General features: G+C 40.1%; 2 protein-coding genes across 2 annotated transcripts in view; one reads left to right on the top strand and one right to left on the bottom strand.

Moving 5' to 3' along the window:
* Window positions 1-2,547: 2,547 nt before the first annotated feature.
* The window catches only part of LOC107102768 (leucine-rich repeat-containing protein 75B-like), a 26,281-nt gene continuing 6,090 nt past the window's right edge, over window positions 2,548-22,738 (bottom strand). The window contains exons 2-4 of the mRNA XM_015402192.1: window positions 16,946-17,074; window positions 14,161-14,273; window positions 2,548-4,907 (exon numbers count right to left, since the gene is read on the bottom strand). Of these exons, the coding sequence (XP_015257678.1) occupies window positions 4,310-4,907; window positions 14,161-14,273; window positions 16,946-17,074 (840 nt within the window). The 3' untranslated portion in view covers window positions 2,548-4,309. The remainder of the gene's footprint in view (window positions 4,908-14,160; window positions 14,274-16,945; window positions 17,075-22,738) is intronic.
* Window positions 3,936-22,738, top strand: part of LOC107102769 (gamma-glutamyltranspeptidase 1-like) — a 63,236-nt gene continuing 44,433 nt past the window's right edge. Inside the window, exon 1 of the mRNA XM_015402194.1 lies at window positions 3,936-4,076. The gene's annotated coding sequence lies outside the window, so the exon portion shown is untranslated. The remainder of the gene's footprint in view (window positions 4,077-22,738) is intronic.

Consider the following 22,738-nt stretch of genomic DNA (forward strand, 5'->3'; position numbering starts at 1 on the left):
GACATAGAAAGCTCCGCTTTTACTGAAACTAAGTGGATGTGCTCTCTTTCATCTGATGTAAAAACTGGCTCAGACCCTGCTTATAAGTTTTTTTTCTAGACATAGCTAGATTATTGCTACATTTTCTGATATTCAAAGCATTTTTATATCGTCTCTTCTTTAACATCCCAGTTGGCCTCAGCAGATGGCCGCTCACACTGAGCCTGGTTCTGCTGGAGGTTTCTTCCTGTTAAAAGGGAGTTTCCTCCAACAGTCTGAAAACATGCATGTTGGTTTAAATGGGCTTCCTACACTGACCTTAGGCATGACTGTTTTAGTGTTTGTTCAAAAGGTACATATCAAATACAAAACAGTGCATGGATACTTGAGGAACCACTTATCGAATACTTGAACATGTATGAATTTGCTTATAGAATTAAGATGTGATATTGTATCTTTAATACCATGAGAAAGACTGGTTAATTGATGACAGACAGGTTCCCCTCAGTGAATCGGTGTGTCTCAAAGGTCTGCACCAACGTCAGCTTCACTAAAAGCATTTAGGAAATGAATACTTTTTACAGGTAAAACCAAAATATACAGATTCTGGAACGGAAAGGTCAAATAATACAAACTTTGTGATTTCTTAGGGTGGGCTGCCTTGCCTTGTTTAACTATATTTGGACTTCTGTGGGTGGGGTTGGGGGGGGGGACAATCACACTGTGCCCTGACCTTAGAGGAGCCACCTGAGGCAAATGCCACATTACCATGTCTGGCAGCACGAACAAAAGGTCATGGTGGGGGATCATGGACAGGGCCTCATGCAGCGATCACCGTGCCCTTCCCCAGCAAGCGGCCGCAGCTCAGGCGTTTCCCCGACAGCAGACAGACTCGCTCCTCTGACTAACAAACACACACAGCTTTCCTGATACGGCTCCAGAACAGCATGTTCCAAACCTGCCTCCTATTACCAAATGTCCTGGTTGATCTGCATAAATCAATCACCTGCTTGTTCCTGTATCCTGCTGCATGTTCATACTGTGACGCAGCCAGTAAAACAGCTACATAAAATCTGTTTAAAATACCAGGAAAAAAACAAAAACAAAAGACACCTCCAGAGAGCTCAGTTTGGTCAGCTTCTTTTATTGGCAGTCATTGGGTGGAAGGAGACATAAGGTACAAACACAGACCACACTGACACACGAAAACAAGCCGCAGCGCCTTCACAAAATATTCATAAACCTCCAACCTTTTTGCATTAGAACCACAAACTTTAATGCATATTACTGTGACTTTAGCTGATAGAGGAAAATAAAGCACTTAATTTGAAAAAGAAAAAAAAACAAGAATGCAGTGACAAACTAAATCGATTCTTGTTTTTATTTAATTTAAAATGTCATTTCTTCTACTCCTTATGTGCGCTTTGTGTTTGCATTTTACAGCCTGTGTTTGTATGAACACCTACGACTATAAATAAATCAAAATTATACATCGATCTTAGAAAGTGTGACGTGTTTTTAAATTATCCTCTTAAGCCTCAAAGCAAACATGACAAAGGAGTTCTGGTTGGGCAACCAACCCATGTAACACTGCGTAGGATGGGAATCATCTAAAACAAACCCTTCCAACTGTGATATATGGTGGTGGCAGTATCATGATGTGGGGCAGATGTTAATCTTCAAGCAGCTGCAATCAAATGGTTCAGATTAATTCATACAGTAAAATTGCTTAAATTTGCTGGGGAAGCTGATATTTGTTGACATTCTCCTTTCAATCGGACTGAGTTTGAGTGCTTCTAGAGACATTGATGTTTCTAGATCAGCTTTAACAAGGAGAGGTAAAACTGATCTTGATGCAATCAACATTGCCAGTATTGCATTTGTGTTTTTTTCCACAGGACCTCTTCAAAGGCCACTGTAAGGGAACCAGTTCTTTAAAATAGGCATCTTGTGTTGAGTATTTATAGCTTAAATGCCCAATTTTATGATTAAAATGCTCTAAACTTTTTGAATCCTGTGCCTAAGAATTAACCAAACAAAGACAAAACTAAAACTAGTACAAGAACTAATTAAAACTAAACTAAAACTAAGCTTTAATAAAATAATAGTAACTACTAAAAACCAGCAAATCACTTCTAATAACAAACTAAAAATAGTTGAATTAGAGAAAAACTAAAATAAAAATCAAAAAATCCAATGTTATGCCTTCAGTACAGGGCCCTGGATTGGTTTTATAGGGGCAGCGGCCCCAATAGCCCCTGTTTAGAACCACCCATGCAAGAAAAATATGCATTAACTCTGTTACATTGGATTTTAATTGCTTAAATATTTTTAAATCCTGTTTTTTTCTTTTTATCTGACAGATAAAATCAATCAGAATCCAATAAAGTTTGTGGTTGTAACAGGACTGGACTGGACTGGACCAGACTGGGTCGGCCCACCATGATTACTTATATTATAGGGAAGAGGCCCAGCAAGACAGGTGAGATTACAAACGTTGAGAGATTTCATCAATGAATATATAGTGAAAGAAATAAACATTAAAAACTAGGTAAAAAGAGTCACTGATCATTTCCTCTGAATTATTTAAAAGGAAATATTCAATCAAACAAATACTAAATTTTTGTTTAAATTTCGGCATTGTAAAAGACCAAAATGGAAAATGTAAAAAATGACTTATTCATGCAGAATATTTCTGAATATTTCTAAGGTATATAATTCATTTCAAAACATTTTGATTAGATTATAATTTGGTTAATTGATAAATTATTTTATATAATAGTTAACTTTAAATACATTTTAGATTACATTATGAAGGCCCTGGGCCCACCCACAAATGGGCGTTGGCCCCCCGGGTGTTGGGTAATGGCCAGTCCTGCCCTGGGTTGTAAAAACATGATAAAAGGCAAAAAACGACAATTTCAAACATTCAACTTAAATATCCTCTGCTTTGGATGACATTTACAGAGCGACCTGCTGGATTATTGCGTAAAACCATAAAACATTCCGTCATCTGTTGGATCCGATCATCAGGACCTGATCAGGCTCAGTTTTTATAGTTTTTCCTCATTAAATACAATTAAATACAGAAACAGACAAGAGACAAAACAACATTTAGACCGTTTACCGACACAAATACACAAAGAACACTTAGAGAACATTTGTTATACTTCAGGTGAGCTTATTTTCATATTGATCCCTCTAACAATCATCTGAATGAAGCTCCTGCAGGGAGGAACCAATGTGCACAGACTATATGGAGCCTTTGGAGAAAGAGTAACATCTAAACATCAGGGCCTTAAAGTGCTTCGCAGTGTTCTGGTCGGCCTTTGAGATGGTTTTATGCTACTGCGGAGAGACTAGAGTAGATAACAGTCAAGAAAGTGCCTAATAACACAGATCTACGGCAACACTAAGAGGTCAAAACCTGTGGAGGCAGACGGCAGTAGGAGGTCATTTTGGCCCCTTTCTCTGACCCGTGTTGAAATACTGTGGCTATGACCCTAAAGAGCAGTGATGTCAGCTTTTATGTGGTTAGAAAAACACCCCTCTCTCCTACCTGTTGTCTTCTGAGACGCTTTGTCCTCTAAGGGGACAACAACAACAAAAAAACGTCAGGAAACAAAACATCTGTGTTGTTTGTGTCCTCATTTCCATCTGCAAATGGACATTCACCAGTGGACACTAGGAAAGAGGGGAGGGGGGACGCAAAAAGTCGACCAAGCAGTTTTGCCAGCGCCACGTGACGGTCGCTGGCTGTAGAGTCTGTTGAACTTTTGTTGGGAGATTAACAGAGAACACAGAATGTGGAGTTAGGCCCTGCCTGACAGGCAGAGTCTCAGTCCTGGCAGAGACGCCACGAGGACCCACAGGTTTCCAAAATTCACTCCAGGTGGCCCCAGAATCCCCCAGGGATGCCGCTCCTTCGTCCGACCAACTGACTGACGTCTCCTGTGGATCGAGACATGAAGCGCTAGACGCGGATAAAGGGACAGAAAGAGACAGAGAGAGAAAAAGAGAAAACTGGTTCTTTGACTCTTCCAGACAACCTCCAATGAAACCGCATCTTTTCCCCCAGAGCACCATCCAGCAACACAGTAAGTCTGCCGTCAGGCCGCCGTCCGGTGTGGGTCCAACTCAGAGATGGTAAAGGTTAGCTTAGCAGCTGTGTTTGGGCGATTAGTTCACAATGTGGGCGCTGCTCCCCCTCGTTGCCTTTAAAGGGTGACTGGTCTCGTGGTGTGAGGGCAAGAGGGTGAAGGAGGTAACAGAGAGCTGCGGGACGTCGCTTCAACCACAGCTGGAATCTGGTAGGACAGGAAACGCTCCATCACCTCTCGCAGCAGTGGAGGGGGTACGGTTTAGAGAGCTGTTTGTCCCCCAAACCCCACGGCTCCAGCTCAAACCTGTCCCCCATATCTTCCTCGTCCTCATCGATCTCCTCCTCCTCCTCCTCGTAATGGCTGGGCTCCTCGATGGAGGTCTCCAGGTGGTAGGAGTAAGGCTGGCCCTCTGTGTACTCGTAGATGGTCGGCAGGCTGCTTTTCAGGCTGCAGCGGCGGCGCAGCGCCACCAGCAGCGGCTGAGGCATGGTGAAAATGTCCACGTTGTTCCCCAGGTCGATCCACGCCAGGCTGGAGAACATCTTAGGGTCCTTGAGCATTTCAGAGAGGTCTTTGATGATGGCCAAGGTGAGGCGGTTGCCGTTGAGAGCCAGGGTGCTGAGTTTGGGCAGCGAGGCGAGGAGAGGCAGCAGCAGCCGCAGGTTGTCATCGGTCAGCTCGGTGAAGCTGATGTCCACGGCCACCAGGCTGTCTCCGTTGTTCTGGAGGTAGAAGGCCACTTGACGGACATCGCGGCTGGACAGGGGGATCCCAGAAAGGTCCACGCTCTCACTAGACAGCTTCTTCTGTAGAGTCGTCTTCAGACTGTAGAGAAGTAAAGAAAATAATCCTTAAAATCTTTCAACTTATTAGGAACAGAAACTAAATTTGTTTTGGTTTTGACTTAATAAAGTTGACATCACAAAGCTCATAAATGCAACTTTTTCATAAAAATGAAGTTTAGACTAAATAAACATTTTCTTCTGGTTATGATGCCAACATTGACACGTTAAATTAGTAGGTAGTCATGTGACATGAAGCTCGGGTGTTGCCTAGCAGCTCCACGATAGAGATATTAGGCTATTAGAGTTTCTTAGACGCAGACTAAAAAAACAAGATGCAAAATGGTAGAAAAAACTATTGGTGAAACATTTGAGAGTTGGTGCTAACTTAGAGAATCAAAAAGGCTCAAACGCCACATGGAGGTTACTAGAGTTGCACCGAATGGCATCGGTGCAACACTAGTTGCAGAATTCTGTTGAATTCCGTTGCTTTTACAGTGAGTGAAGATTGCGACCAGGAGATGAATGGAGAGAGGGGGATGGGGTGTTGTACTTCATATGGGGCCCACCAAGATAATGTTGCTTACGGGCCTATTGCTGTGTCGTTACGCCATTGGTCCCTGTGAACAATTTATGCTACGTTAACACTGCTGGCCTTAATGCTCAATTACGATTTTTTAGTGAAATCCAATTTTTTTGCATTGCCATTCATATTTCCAAATATATGCGACTTGTATGTGATCTGCTGTGTGAACTGTGCATGTGCAGTAGAGTATGCAATGACGTCACAAGCGAGCATGCTTTGTGGATGGTAGTGCTGGAGTGCATCTTGTGCTTCTTTCCCAACCTTAAAAACGAAATCTTTTCAAGATGGTTTAACATAAATACTGATTTCCGCATTATAGTTTGCCATTAATGTTGTTTTTCTTACCGCTTCTGCGTAGCAAGATGCAGAATAGTGACCTATGTCGGCTATTACTGACCTGCCGGTTCAGACACAGGTTGCATTTGAAACGATCAGATTCGTATCTGATTCAGGACCACATAGCCAAATGGGCTGGGTCGCATTGGTTGCATCGGAGAAAATCAGATCTGTGTTGTTCAGACTGTCATGAAAAGATCAGATACGGGTCGCATATGGGCAAAAAAAAATCGGATTTAGGTCACTTCAGGCTGCTGTAGCCTTAGTTTGGCCCAAAGAACAATAGTGATACTAATCTGTTGAGTTCTTCTGTCATTTTTAGATCTTTTTTTAAATAGGAGAATATTTTTCTCTAATAATTCATGTTTTCTTTTGCTGTTTAGTTTCATTTCAAAGCAGGAACACAAACGTCAAGCAACTTTTTCCTTAAAAACAGTCCAGTGCACAATCATTAAACCTAGCTAAAATGTATTAAAGGGTTTTAAAGAAAGTTTTCATTATTGTTGCTCAAAATATAAAATAAAAATACCCAACAACATTTTGGATGGATTTACAATAGAATATTATTGATGTACATTGCAGGTAAAGTCATATTCATTATTCAGGTCTCCACCCGGTTGGGCCCACCAGGGAGGATCCAGAGTGTTGAATTTGAACTGCGGTTCTGCTGCATGTGTCAGTGTAAATTAAAGCATCCCTGGCTGCCTGGTGACTTACAGTGTCGTCCTCAGCAGTACCTGTCTCCTCTGATGCTTTGAAGTGTTTTTCTGGTCACGTTGAAAATAGCCACTCCCTCAGCAGCATTTTCTCTGCCGCATAAACAGGAAAAAAAAAGGGAAAAAGAAAGAAAACCTGCCAGTAGAGCCAGTGTTTTCCAGGTTTTATCCTTTACACGGTGTCAGTGTGGTCCTTGTAGGTTTTCATGTGACAGCCATGTAAAAGCGTTACTCCTCAGGTGCTAATAGCTCAGATCACAGCTCTCAGACAGGTCAGTGTTTTTGTGAGGAAGATGAGGCTGCCTGAGGTGATCTGTCCAGAATCATCCATCCTCGCACCAGAGAACAGGGGCGACGCCATAGGAAGGTTACCGGTCTCTGTCATGTGTTGCAGGCATTTCATCATGTTATGTTGTCTCTTTAGCCCAAAGGGAGGCAGTAATGTCGCTGGGTTTTATTGTCTATGCTGAAGGAGCATAAGATCGATGTCTGTGGAGATGCTGGTTATCAACCATCCCTGAGCTGAAGCTAAAACCACAGTCTGATAACAGATGAATGTTAAAATCTAATTTACATTCTAACCAGTTTAGTGTACGTGAACGCAGCGAGAGCCCCTGGAGGATCATCAGTCTTCATATGTCTGAATGCTGCATGCAAAACTACTGAAATACTGAAATACTGATGTTAAAATTGTTCCTTGGAGATAAACAAGTTTAACTTTATATTAAAACAAGTTCATTAATATCCAGTTTTATAAGAGTTGGGCAATTAAATTAATTTTCAATATAAACACAGTTTTACAAAACACAATGTTCAAATCACAGAAGTACTTAATTTTGTCAAATTACATTTAACAGGGATAAGACTTTCTGACTCCAGGCCTTTAGGGGGCGCAATGTTGCAGCTAACGTCAAATTAATGATGGGAGTAGAAGTGAGAACTGATGCACTAAACAGTCCTGAAATACTGATCAAATTTTGAAGATCATCAAACTACGGAGGAGGATTAGGGCCACTGAAAAAAAAAAAGTTATCTGATTTTTTTAAAATTTTTTCAGTTTAGTATGGGAAAAAAGTCAGAATTCTCACTTTAATCTGAATTTAATCGGAAAGTCAGAATTCTGAGAAAAAAGTAAGAATTCTGCGATTCAAGTCAGAATTCTGCGATTAAAGTCAGAATTCTGACTTTTTCTCAGAATTCTGACTTTAATCTCAGAATTCTGACTTTCCAATTAAATTCAGATTAAAGTCAGAATTCTGCGATTAAAGTCAGAATTCTGACTTTTTTCCCATACTAAACTGAATTAAAATTTAAAAATCAGTTAACTTTTTTTTTTTTCAGTGGCCCTAATCCTCCTCCGTATCAAACAAAGAAACCCATGAGTGAAACTTCTACCTGCTTGTTGATATAAAGAGGGAAAAAGGAAATATCTGATTCATTGTGATTGTTGTATTATTACAATAATAATAAACTAATTAGGCAATAAAATAATCATTAACAGTAATGTAAAGACTTTAACACACGACATGAGCTAAAAGACTAACCCACTGAAATAAGTGTTAATGCTAAAATATAAGAACAAATATACAAACATTTACATTCAAACAAGATAAAAAAAAAACAGTTTTGTCCATGAACATGTTCGTTTCAAAGTCTGTATAAAATCTTCTTTAATGTGCCTTTTGGAAAGAAAACAAGGGTGGTCTAATAATTTGCATCTTATTTCTACAAATCTATCTCTCTCTGATTTTATAGAGACAGACGGTTTATGCTCTAATATTGGCCATCTGAGAATTTTGTGTTTTAGCTAACATTTGATAAAAATGTGTTAATAAAAATATCTTTTCTGCACTAAATGTCTAATTTAAATCATCCTGCCACACAATGTCATTCTAAGGGCTCCATATGGCCCCCGGGCAGAACTTTGGACAGCCAAACTCTACACCGTCCCTATGTGTAGAGTATGGCAAACATTCCTATAGTCACGTCAGAAGGTCTAATGCTACATTCAGATCGCACGCAGCAGGAGCAGCAAAAACTCGCGAGCTGCTTCATTTTTGATGCTTGTACCAGTTTAGTTCTGATGCGTCGCTGAAGCATCTTTACTGATCTCGCTGCACAGTGGCAAAATTGGGTCTGATGCACATTGTGCGGAGCTACTCTATCCTTTCTTTGCCTGTAACAATGGCACCTATATTTGCTGTGATCAGTGGGTATAAAGTAGTTTTTATATGTTTTTAAGTGAGAAAGTCCTCTGGAAAAATTGACCTGTGCAGTCAGTTCATCCAGATTACCCTCCTGCCTTAAAATAATATTTCACTGTCGGAGCCGCTCAGACCCACGCACACTCTGTGCTCAGTCATTGGGAATCCCGTTCAACAGCAGCCTCTGGCCCGGTCGCCTCTTTGAGGTTTTCTGCTACTGTTCGCAGGCACCAAAATAATAAAATCGAACATATTTTGCTGGCAGTTTTCCGACATTTTAAGTTAATTTAACCATTTAATAAACTGTTTCAGAGGAGTGATCATAATTTTTCCAACTCCAGCAGCTGCTGCTTCTGAAGCGCGTTTCTCACATCAGATGCTCAGGAGCTCATGACGCGCTGCTCCTGCTGCTCAAAACGCGCTGCAGGACCTTTTGCCTTGATGCGCGTCAACCATTGACTTTGCATGTAAACCAGCTGCTCCTGCTGCCTACAATGCTTTTGGTCTGAACGTAGCATTAGACTGTACTATATCAGACTTTAAATGTTTTCCATGTTTTATTAACTGTTTTGCCAATTAATTCTGTAAGTTTTGAATCTGATGTTAAAAGTTTAAAACAAATCAGAGAAGGCAGATAGAAAAATATCTTAAATTTACACAACAACTTAGAGCAAAGCATTGAAACATGTACTCAGTGATGCAACACACCTGGGTGGTTGGATCCATAGACATTTCTGCACATAGTTTAGTATATCATGTCTTTAAAAAAATGAATAGGTACAAATTAATATTGTTTGATTACAGTACAGTATTTTCTATATATTCGCTAGTATGTCATCCTGATAAATATGTTTTAAGGTCCACATTTATGTGACAATTTTTACTATAATCTTTTTTTAGCTGTAAACACCAGAATTTCCCCACTGTGGGACAACAAAAGGATTTTCTATTCTATAAGCTGTATTTTTTTTTAGAAATACCGGTAACAGAAGGTAATCCCATCTCTTTGTGCTGCATGTTTTGGGTGTGTCTCTGCTTCTCATACAGCTGGTTCTAATAATTAGTCTCTAATTAACACGCTTTTAGCTCAGGCTAGCTTCAGCCCCCGTCGTTTTACCAGGAAGGAAGATCTAAAACATGCAGAACAGCTCATCTCTGGAGTCTGGAGAGCTCCAGAATTTCCCCACTGTAGTATAATAAATTGATTTTCTATTCTGTTCTATTTTTCACATGAAAATCTGATTAAAGATTACAGTGAAGGTTTATTATATTTAGTTTCAGTGTAGTCATGCCTCAGACACTTTCTGCCTGAGTCCAGGACTGTGTTACCTGCTCTACTACCTGTTCCTTCTTGTTTTATCGTCACTTTTTAGTGCTGCTCTCTTTGTGCATAGCAGCACCCAGTAGGGGAGGCTGTTTGAAAAATGTGCTTCCTGCAGAAATGTCTCTGTCAGGACTAATTTTCTTAAATGGAATCTAAAGCTATCAGTAAACTGTCAGCAGGGGTTGAATGTGGTCGAACCAACAGTCCAATTATTTTGTGGAGATTATGTTTATTCAGTGTTTGAGGGTTTTATGACTAAACTAAAGGCTTATTAGGGGGTAAAATATATTAAAAAAAATGTGAATAACTGCAGCTCCACCCTGTGAATGCTCTCTGCACGGCGAAGACCGGCAAACAGCGCGGCCCTCTGCGGCGCCGCCGGATGGATCATCTCATCATTAACCAGCATTAACTCTGCTCACCCGTCGCTCCAAATAGACAGAATCAACATCAGAGACTCAGTAATCCCGTTAATCTGTGTAATTAGTTTGAGTTTGGATTACAGATTTTTTATTTTTTTTATGATTTATCAAATAGCGTGAGAATTAGCTCGATTAGAGCCTCGACCTAAAACTGAGGCCAAGTTTTTCTGAATCATTTCTGCTGGGAATAGAGATGGCAGCCCTTTAAAAGCCTTGCTGTGCCTCACAAACGCATTAATACCGTCGTATTACAACCGCAGGCAATAATGGATTTTAACAAGACCTTAAGAGAGAGGATGTAGAGTTCTCTATTATTGTATTTCTAATAAATCAAAAAGCTATTCAGCTCCCCTGAGTAAAGAGTTTGTAGATCAGCTTTGCTGCTATTATAGCTGCTGTTCTACTGCAGGAACTTCAGATTTGGAAACAATTTATTAATTCATTGGCTATTGAAATATGGTCAGAATAAAAAATCTTCTTTGACTATAAATACGCTCTATAATGTGCCTCCTCAGGCTTTAACTTCAACAGGTTTAAATTCTGTAAAGAACCATGTATAAAACCACCGTTTGTGATCCCATCGCTAATTGAAAGAAAATATCTAACGATAAAATTTAGGAGGCAAAAGATTTGTTAGTTGCACCTCTGATCCAAACCTTCTTATTTTAGTTTGATCTCTTTGTTTAGGATCATTGTCAAAATCCAAACCAGTCCCAAAACCTTTGCTGTAAACGGTTTTCTCTCATACCTCAGTCTACTTTCACATCAATTCTGACTGACCTTCTAGCTCCTTCGCCCACAGCATTAAGCTGCCATCACCAATATATCACCTGGGTGATATATTGTTGGCAGCCTAGTGGTTCGGGCATGGAGCTTGGAAACCAGAGTTCCTAAGTTCGAACCCCACTCCCACAGACTGCCACTCTGGGTCCCTGAGCAAGACCCTTAACCTCCACATTGCTCCCCGGGAGCCGCACAATGGCAGCCCACCGCTCCCCAAGGGGATGGGTTAAATGCAGAGAGTTTATATCGTTGCTCTGTACTTATGACAGGTAAAGAAAAAAGACAAAAAAAAAAAAAGAAGTTCCACCAGGTGAACTATTAACGTCTTCTTTTAAAGGTATACTATGCAACCGGTGTTGATTTTCCAGCGAGGCTCCCCCTAGAGGGCGAAAGTAAAAGTGCACTGTCGTAAATATGCTCAGCTGTTCTCCTGGTTTCTCCGTCAAGCCAGGCGCGGTTGTTTTGAGCTTAGCAGACAGGCGAACGCAACGAATCACCGTGTCTACTGCGGTAAGTGACTATTTTGTTCCATTTTTCGAGTTTGAAAATTTAGCATTTTTTCATACATTATTTGTTAGGCATGTGTCTAAATAACAAATATTGTAATTAGCCAAGTTCTCGCCGTAAAGCAAGACCGACTCTCGCGATGCACGAGACTTCTGAGCCTGTGGGTGCGGGCCGAGGGCTCCTGCAATTGCAAGTACGGTATTTCCCCTACAGACCACCAGGGTGGCCGAGAACACATTTGTTCGACCTGAAATGACTAATTTAATCATCCAAAACGTTATGAAACACATTAATTAACTGAAAAATGTTGCATAGTATGCCTTTAATGAATTTCTGTGAGGTTTGCAGTTTTGCAGCCATCCACTAGAGGGCGGTTCTTCTACACAGCCGCACTGGTCTTTACAAGAAAAGCAATGCCAGAGTAGGACGCATGCTAAGACATGAACGGATCAGAGTCCAGTCTGGGATTATTAACACTGTTTAAAGGCAGAAAAGATGAAGAATTTACATTTTACTGTTCTGTTTGTAAACAGAAACACAGGATAAACTCCTTAAGTTAGAACCTAAATAGCACCCATCAGGCTGTGCTGCATGGCGGAGCAGCACAGCCTGATGGTAGGTACAGTATATGATGACCGAAAAGTAGGGGGGCATTACATAAGACGTCTGCAACATGGCAGAAAAAAACAAAGTTAGCACACTGGAAAAACGATCTAGAAATAAATAATAAGTAGAAATAAGTGTTTTTATTCTTAAAATGAGATAATTAGATAATATACTCTTGAAATAAAACAAAGCAATAGAGTTTTATTATTTTAGGTGTCTCACTTATTTTCTCAATTCAAGAAAAAATGCACTTATTTTAAGAAAAAATACTTACTTAGATTTAATTTCTTTGCTGTGTTAGTTTTTACCTCTCATAATGTTTTAGAAGAACAACAAGCGGTTCATTTCTGTTGTCGTTGGACCAGAGCATCTTCTCTAAAACTACTAAGCTTTTATCAGCTTGTTTTCCATTGTGCTTTAACACTAAAGCATGATGCCGTTTTTTTTTAGATCCATACCACAAATCTTACGCCCACCTTGAGGTTTTTATCATATAACGGCCTCTATGACTGGAGCAGGAAAACAATAAAGAGTATGAAGATTTCTGAGGCAGTGGATCTTTCTCTAATGATGAATGTAAAGCTCTGACTCAGGGAGGAGTTAGGGAAACACAGAACAGCAGACTGATCTGATCTCATCGTTTTAGCCCTGACAGACATTTGTTCCCTGATGCAGCAGCAGACCTCCACCCCGTCCTCCCCTCCATCCCATCCTCCCCTCCACTAGTTTTCTGGATCTTGCTGTTAATGACTCATGTTTCTGCTGCTGACTCTGAACCTGTCAGCCTCTCTGCAGATTTATGCAGCTGTCAATATGACTAAGTGAGGAAAAAAAAGCTGTCAGCTAAACAATGGCTTCCATGTATGTCGAGTCTCAAAGACGCTGCGGATGTCGGTTGAATCTTTGATCCTTTTTTTCTGGGGCTGAATTGAGCTTAATCAAGCCTAACAAAGCGGCGCTCAGAGTCGGACAGCTAACTCTATGATCCTGCTGATGTTCAAGCGACTCAGAATGAACCTGTCGGATATCGCAAAACACGTACTGTCTTCATTTGTGTGATATGAATGCCCGATTTTAGCATCTAGACAGCTGGAAATGTTTTTGTTCATAAGCTGGAGGGATTCTTTAGGGCTGGTTATCTTTCTGCAGCAGTGTGTCGCAGTCAGCTTCTAGCAGACATTTTTGATTTATGCCCAATATTGAAGCTTATTGTTTTATTGTTATTCCACGCCACAATGCAAGAGGGACAATCAGGAACTAGCTGTGGGTCTAAATATGGCTGCGGCGGTGAGGAAATGGGGGCAAGTTTGTGAGACAATAGAGGGACATGAGGGCGAAAAAGAGCGGGGATCCAGGTGGAAAAAGGGTCCCAGCGTTCTAACGCACCTCGCTCTTCTAGCTGGTCCATCTTCACCAGTCATTTTCCACAATGGCGGTCAGACAAACAAAAGAAGCCAGTAAGTTTACCAAACAGGAAATACACATAGTGTAGAGCAGAGGTAGATTTGACCAATCAGAGGCCTCCTATCTGCGCAAGGGGCAGGGATGTCTCTGCGTTCACTGTGACACCTATGCATATGACCTAGTTTCGAAGTATAAATCAGCCTTTAGCCTTATTTTCTGAGAGATAATCCTTCATTTATTTGCACATGCATTTGAATCCTTGAGGAAAATGTAAAAATGTTGACTTGATACCACAGAAGGGCCAATGAGAAGAGCTATGAGTGTCCTGGGAGGCCGGCCTGGTGCAGCTCTCTGTTGTGCAGAGCTGCAGATTAGTTACAGACTGGATGTCTGGACATGAGGGCTTACCAGGCCTGGGATTTCCGCCTGGACATGCTCTGCCTCAGCCACTTTGAGTGTGGGGTCAGGTGGTAGATCAGCTGTCTGCAGATCTTATCAGAAGACTTGATGGTGTCTGCATCCTGCAGGAGAGAACAGAATAAAATAAACATGAAGCAGAGACTTTCAGTCAGAGCTTAAAAACAAACAAACAATCTTTGCAGCCTATTCTATGGTGGAAAATTTCTCCTGGTTTCTATAACCCTGACGCCACGCGTCGTCTTTCTCATGAAAAGGAAAACAGAGCTGGAGCTGATGCCTTGAGCGAATGCAGAGTAGGAACCCAATATGGCTGCCTTATTGGAGCAAGACAATCTAATCACATGCAGGACACAAGGGGAAGGAAGCATGCAGAGGAGGAAGAATAAACAGCTAAAAGCTGGGGAAATTAGCTGTGGGGGAAAAACATGTGGGACACCTGCTGAAGATGATGGATAAACAGATGCCTCTTTTATTGAAGCTGAAAAGTTTGGAAAAAACAAAATCTTTAATATCAGGATCATTAATTAGAAGATCAGTTTAAGATTTTCTCTGCAGTTTAAGTTCAATAATCCAAGTCAACTACCGTGCAGATATTTTTATATCGAAGGGAAACATATTCCAGGATATTACAACTGTTTTTGTGCTTTTTTGTACTTTATATTGCCTGTTGTATTGTTATCTTTAAAGGTATCTTGCTTTAACCTCGCCCTTTGTACTCTATATAAGCTAGTGGAAGCAGCATTTCCCTGAAGGAATAATCCCAAGGGATAAAAAAAGTTGAGTCTAAGTTAATTATTCTGAAAATGAACTGTCCAAAAGTATCATGATTTAAACAAAATTGGCAGCAGAAAGAGTAAAGTAAAATATTTTATTCATGCTTCACTTTTTAAGTCAAACCAAGTTTCTAGGAACTTTGAATTAATAATAAACGGCTCTTTGTGTCACAAGTGTGAATTTCTGCTGTCACCACATTATCCATGGTGGGGTGAAAGACAGCGACTGGATGCAAGCAGCTGGTTTCCTTAGATGAAAAAAGTTTAACCCATATGACTAAAGAGCCTTGAGATGACCTGTTATGAATTGTGCTATATAAATAAAATAAAATGAATTGAAACAGATAATCTACAAACAGTTAGCTTGTTTGGCAGTGATGTCAAATAGGCCTGGGAGATTAAAGACATATGAGAAAAAGGCTGCTTTGCAGCAAGAAGGTTCTGGGTTCAATTCCCTGCCCGGGGTCTTTCTGCATGGAGTTTGCATTTTCTCCCTGAGCATGCGTGGGTTCTCTCCAGGTACTCCAGCTTCTCCCAAAGTCAAAAAAATAAATGAATAAATAATAATAATAATAGAACTTTGTTGATCTCACATTGGAGAAATTCACTCTCTGCATTTAACCCATTCGCTAGGGGAGCAGTGGGCTGCCATTGTGCGGCGTCCGGGGAGCAGTGTGGGGTTAAGGATCTTTGCTCCGTGGGAGTGAACACCCCGTGCATTAACCCTGTAAAATAATCCAGCTAAATAAGAGACTTCAGCTGTTACATATATCTACTGTGAGATCAATAAAGTCAATCAATCAATCAAGAAAGAAACCGAGTTGCAGCTAAAGCAGTTTTCTACTCAACAGTTCAGTAAAAAATCTTGATTTAGCTTTTTGGCCGATTTGCAGCACAGCTCTGATGTCACATCTAAGCCTTTCTTTCAATAAACATGATGTCTCTAATAAGGTCTGCTATGAATTTAATCTGATGTTTGGTGAAAAATCAGTGCAGCAGCTCTGCTGGCTATGATGCAGGATCTCTACCTGACTCTTTTAAATGGCCTGCAAATATTAAAATAATGCTTTGCAGCAGCTTTATTTACTCAAATATCTGGTTAGTGTTTCTATTTTTGTCTAATTTATCAGAGAGCAATCTATTATTGGATGTTGGATGTGAGTGGAGAGAGATACTGTTTGATGGAGCAATTTCCTTTAGGACCAGTTTGAAAAAAAATTATCAATTGCAAACAATTGATTGATAGATTGATATAATTCTCCTACTTAAATACAAGGACATCCTCAGTAAAACGGATAACTGAAAATTGATCATAAGTTACAGATCAACCAGCACCATTTTTAAAGGCCAATACCAAACATTCGGTCATCAGTCTAACCGCTGCTGGATTTTTTTTTGGACAATATTCATTTTCCTTCCTTAATACGTGTTAAAAATGACACAATGATGTCACAAATGTCACACTTACAACAAAAATAAACTTTCCTTACAATAAACAGATGGTAGGAGCAGCAGTGTGTAAATCAGTGAATGCATTCATGTATCGGACGATACAAGAACAAACACTAATATTGGCCTAAAATACCAGCCGGCCGATGCAGCAGACTCTTTCTACACAGAACTGGTTCAATGGATCTAAAAACATCCGAGTTTTACAGAAAACCTCCACAGATCCCCTTCTCTGTGTGCTCTGACCTTGTAGCACATTAGAGGAGAAGATCAAATCCTTTCCAGCAGCTAAAACCGGATTATATGAATTCAGCCACTGGTTAAACAAACACTCTATTTTTGGGTGTGAAAAATGCATCAAAGAGATAAATCTGAGGCGCTCAGCGGGAAGCTGCTCCTGCTTCCAGAACCTTAGAAGAAATCCAACATCTGTCTGCAGAAAAAAACGGCTTCAGATTGGATTGTTTGGAGAACAGATCGTGTCGGTCTTCAGAGAAATATTCAATGATTCATTTCTGGGACTACGCCACAGACCACAGGGGCCAACTGACCTTCTTAGGACACTGCATCTCTCGCGCCAGGCTGAGCAGCAGTTCGTGGGAGATGGGGTCCACCAGGTTGAGGAAGGCAGCATTTTTGTACAAGATGTCGTTCATGGAGGTGCCCTCCAAACCAAGGTCCTAGAAAAGACGAGAGGATGAGAAACACAAGAACAACAGAAACTGGACAGAAGGGGGTCATGACTAATAAGTGGTGAACTTGGCCCCGGGCCACCATGGCAGCAGCAGGGATGGAAATAAGTGCCTTCTGGATCGGGGGCGTTGGGACTCCAAATGGAGAGATAAAAGGAGTGTTTTCCTTTAAATATTCATCAACAGAGACAAGACTTTCTCATCTAGCGGCAGGGAGGGGGGGGCTGGCAGTCACTAGAAATGCTTTCTAAATACAGCTTTGCTCAAAAGTTTACATTTACTCAGCATTTGCATTAATCTCAAAGTTTTATAGGTTTATAGGTTTTTTTAAACAGAATCCCTATTAAAAATAAAATCCTATTTTTACTGTTTGAAATCATCTTTAAATTCTACACCAGTCTCATGTCTAAATTCACCCCTAGAACCTTTGGATGAATGTTTCTTAGAAAGGTGCAGGAAGGTTTCAGCCTGCATCTGATCTCATCTTTATTGAAAGGCTTTAACTGCTTCGTCTTTGCCTCCTAGAATCCAACATTTTCTTCCTGGGTTCCCCCTGGGCTGAAACAATTCATCGGATTAATCCCGATTAATCGATTATTGCAATAATCGTCAACTAAGTAATCGTCAGCTGGACTATAGAGACTCTAAAATATGCTTTAAGCTGACATAGCAACCCACTTAGAGCAGGAATTATACAAAAATTGTATAAAAATATATACGGTAAACATTTTGCATTTAAGTAAAAAAAAAATCGTTTTTGTTTGTCAATATGCTCTATCCAGACCTCCTTAAAAAGAAAAAGTTTTAGTTTCACCTGGTTTAATTCTGTAAAAAGTCACTTTTGGGAAACTCTGGCGATCCGATTACTAATTAATTAATTAAAAAGATAATTGAAGGAACAATCATTAGTAGCAGCCGTAATTTCAACAATCTGAACCCAGACCTTCATAGCAGGAGGACACCATATGTTCTATAGGAGACTCAATAACAGAAACATGTTTACATGGACATAAACAACCAGAACAACATTCTTTGTGTAAATATCTGATGGAGGTTCATCCTGGGCCCCCAGAACCATCAGAACCAACACACCGCCATGGTTGTTTGTTTGTTTTTCTCATGGGCTCAAACCTTCACTCAACGGCGCGTCTCTGAGTGCTTTTATTAGGGCAAACAAACGTGCATCATCTGATTTTGAGCTCATATAAACAGAGCGTTCAGATCACCTTTTTTCTTCTAATCCAAACACATTTGATCAATGAAATTTGCAAATGTAAACTAAAGCTACTGTTAAACATCAGCAGGGACTGCCAGGCACGGTGGTGGTAGAACCATGCTCAGGGTCACCTGCTTCCTGCGAGGTGCATATGAAATTAGACGATTAATAACCTTTAACTCAGACAAGCGGCTGAACTGTAAGAAACTGAACATATTTGGGTTTTCAAAAAAAAACAAACAAACAAACAAAAAAATCCAAAGTAGATTTGAAGGGAAAAGTAGCTAAATCTAAAATATACGATTAAGAACTAGATCTGTGCCAGAAAACAAAACAGTTAAAACAATATTATCTTTTTCAAGTCCTTATTAAGAGTGTTGAAATATCATGCTAGAATTAAAAGAAGCCAAATGGAGGCTACATCAGCAGGTGGAGAAGGTCCAAAGTAGAGATCAGAGTAGAGGCTGATACAGATACTGATTATTTTGACATCAGTTTAACTCAGGGGTGGGAAATTCCAGTTCCAATTCCAACATGCTGCAATGTTTAGATTTATGCTCGGTCCAAAACACCAGAATAATGGTATTAGATGATTAGGAGAAAGGAAATGGACTAATTATTGAGGGGGGAATTCAGCCCTTTGACTCTGCTGTGTTAAAGCACAACTGAGTCAAATGCGAAAGTTGCATTTGCAGGATCCCTGATCTAACTGATCCCAGATATGGGCGGCAACAATATTTAATTTTTTATTCTCAGTTTAATAACAAAAGAAACATTTATTAACATCAAATGAAATGTTAGTTCCACTCCCTCCATGGAAAATGGAGGTTAGGGGAAATGGATGCACTTCACCTGATTTTAAGACACGGCTGCTTAATGCACAAATGAATCGGTAAATGTGTGCATGTATCGGTCGATACAAGGAGAATAAAACTGTGAAAAACATCAGCTGGCCAATGAATCGGTCAACAGCATTGATTTCCATCAGTCTGGAAGATTATTAATCAGTGAAATGGATCTTATCTACCTCTGCAAAGGTCTGAACATCAGCCACAGTCAACAATCTAAAGATTGCATTTATATTTGATAGGAATGCCTAATGTGCAGTTAAACATTTTTTATTGTTGCAGTGATTGTTTCATGTTTTAATGAGACTGAAATATAAAAGGTAGCTTGTGATCTTACAATAATAATTGTATGGATAATGGATCATTTCAAAAATTAGGATTTTTAAATACTGGTAGCGATCGGCCAGAAACCTGCAATTATAAATAGCAATTAGAAATAGAAATGAATGTGGAAAAAGATCCACAATAAGTTCACTATGTTCACATAGTTCCCTTTTGAAACTTTTATATTTCTATTTTTCTACATTAGTTCCTTTTTGGGGGAAATAAGAGTTCAAATAAAGAGTTCAAAGCCATAAATGAAAACGATAACAATGCCGAAAATGTGTGGATGAAGCTTTGGTGCAGCGGCACCTCCCAGCATGCAACAGCACATAAGGATGTTTGCACAGAGAGGATGACTCTGTCTTTGTAAGTTCTTGTTCTCCACCGTGATCCATCATCCATGACTTTATCAAACGAGGAGCAAAATGAAGGAGCTCCTTGAACCGTCCAAACACACCATCTATTAATCAAACATCTACAGCGTTCTTCAGCAAAAGCAAACAAAAACAAACCGAAGAGAAGACGTGTCAGAAGGCCGCTCCTCTTAGGCGGCGGCAGCTTTAAGATCAGCCCTCATCAACATGTCCACGCTGCAGGGACCTGATGATCAAATGAAAGACTTTTGCAGAGCTAAGCCTTTCAGACGCTCCGTAAAGCACATACACATTTGCACAAAAGCATCTGCATGGATTTTCTGCCCAACACGTTCGGATCCTGACAGACAGTCTGAGTGGGCGGCCGGCTCCCCCTGCTTAACAAGGCCAACGGTAAATACAGACAGAATCTGGAGCAGAGAGGAAGCTGCTGCGTGTCTGAAGAGACAGCAATAAAAATATCTCTTCAACACGATCTACTGTCATTTCTAAAGCGTGACATGAGAGAGAAAATCCTTCTTGCATCTGCAGGACTCAGATGAGATCTAACAGCGAACGCACGGATTAATCCGCTGTCATGGAGCACGAAACAGGACAGCGGAAAGAAGAAAAACTAAGAGGGAAGAAACAGATTATGAGGAGAAAACCAGCCTGCATGCGCTTCCCCATATGTTGCATGAAGCAAAGCCAGTTTGTCTCCATGTCTTAATTAAGGAGGAGCCATTTTACCCCAGTATGAAGACTTTAAAGTTATTAGAGCAGAGGATAGGTGAGAAAAAATTAATCTGTAATAAGATCTGCCAGTGATTCTGGATGCTGCCGACCCTACCTGACCAGATGTTAATTATTAATACACCTTCAGCTGATTTACATCAGTGTTGCACCAAATGCCATTTTTTTGGCCCCGATACCGATAACCGATAGCCTGGTGAGACCATCCTGATCTCGCGAGCTTTCAAGGTTTCACTCGCAGATCAGTCTGGAGACTCTCCGTTAAAGAAAATTTGGAGCCGTTCACCAAACGAACGTCCAATCAGCGTTGGCTTTGAGGCGGGTTGAGGTGTGACGCAACGAGAAGCGCGACAGTTCAGTCTAAAGAACATGGCGGCTTCAGCCGATGAAACTAGCGTTAGCGTGGCTATCGAGCAAGTTTTATCGGAGTATTTCTTCAGTGAAAGAAGAGCAAAACACTGCTCTGGAGGCTTTTCTCAGAGGAAAAGATGTTTTTGCTCTTCTCCCGACTGGTTTCGGCAAGAGTTTGATCTATCAATTGGCTCCTCTTCGTCGTCGCTCTGTTAGTACGTCATATGCTTCGTTGATCTGATTGGTTTATTTGGCCCGTCTATCACCAACATAGGCCAATCAGCTAACCAGTATTTTCATCCCTTTCCAAAATTACTTCTACGGAAGGTTTCCAGATGGATATACAGAGCAAATCCATCTGGCGGAGTCAGGTTAGATAACCGATACCTGGCTTTGCAGTATTGGCCGATACCGAAACCATCTGTTTGAAATTGATGTGTGAGTGTATATATGAAGAACTGCAGACTACTTGGATGTAAAATAATTGCCATCACGGCTTTATTAAGCTGCTGCCTACCTTTGTGAAGCAGGAAGAAGATTAATACAAAGTGAATCCAGTAGAACTTTTTATTGCCTACCTGAAATGGGTGACAATAGTTCAATAAACTTTTGGCTCTCAAAATGGTATCAGTGCTCTATTTGTCGATACTCGCTGATAGTGCTGGATCACGGCCCACCCGATACTGGTATCAGAGTTGGTGCAACACTAGTTTACATACAGGGAAGGTTCTTAAATGCTTCTTTTTTTATTTCTACACTCCAAAAAATATATTAAAAACAAGTAAAAATATCTTCAAATAATCATATTCGTCCTTAATATGAGCAGGTAAATAAGATGATCAGCCAATTATATGTTTTTTCCTGTTAAAATAAGATAAATAGATGGACTTGAAAAAAGATTTTGACATTTTTAAAAATGTAAATCATCTTATCCCTCTGGAAAATTGTCTTCCTTACCTGCTCAAATAAAATGAAAACACTTTACACTTATATCAAGAAATTTTTACTTGTTTATATTCATTGTCCTTTGCATTCAAATCCTTCTAAATTGAAACCCTGGAATAAAAAAGAGTGAAAATAGACTTTTAAAAGCATCAAACAGACTAAGGAACACAGCAGGAGATGTCTGGAAAAAAAAATAGTTCAACCCATCATCAGATACCAATGAAAAAATAAAAATACCAGTCAAATACTTTCAGGAATTAGTTCCACTACATATTTAGGTTACAAATTTATTAAAAGGGGAAGTAAAAGTTCAGAGTACTGATCAATGTATTGGTCATCATTTCAGATCATTTCAGATCCATCTTTATGGGTATACGTTACAAATCATATTATATTTTATGCCAAATAATAATAAATTAAGCTTTTGGTGCCCTTTAGATGTTTTTTTCATGCTTTTTTATTCTCGCTTTTTACCTCAAGCACTTTGAGATACTTTGATGGGAAGTGCAGTATAAATTAAATGTATTATTATTATTAAATTGTAATATAACTGCTAATTATTACTTAAAAACATACAAAGACATCCACCAGCAGAGGTCCATGGTAGCTTTGGAGGAGCTGCAGTGATAGACAGGATGGTGGCTGATTAAAGCTTGATTTATGCTTGACGTGTCCATCCAGACAGAGTTTCCCCATAATTACATGTTTTCCTAGGTTTTGTGTGTGGAAATCCTGTCGGCACGGAGCACCTAGGAAAATTTGTAAGTACGCTGACGGATCCGCGTGGAAAACATGGCGAGGGAGCCGCAGCTCCTGCTGGAGCAGGTTCGCAAATATATATATTATTATTTTTTTCTTTTTT

The sequence above is a fragment of the Cyprinodon variegatus genome, unplaced genomic scaffold (genome assembly GCF_000732505.1).
Source record: "Cyprinodon variegatus isolate N-32 unplaced genomic scaffold, C_variegatus-1.0 Scaffold1315, whole genome shotgun sequence".
NCBI lineage: Eukaryota > Metazoa > Chordata > Actinopteri > Cyprinodontiformes > Cyprinodontidae > Cyprinodon > Cyprinodon variegatus.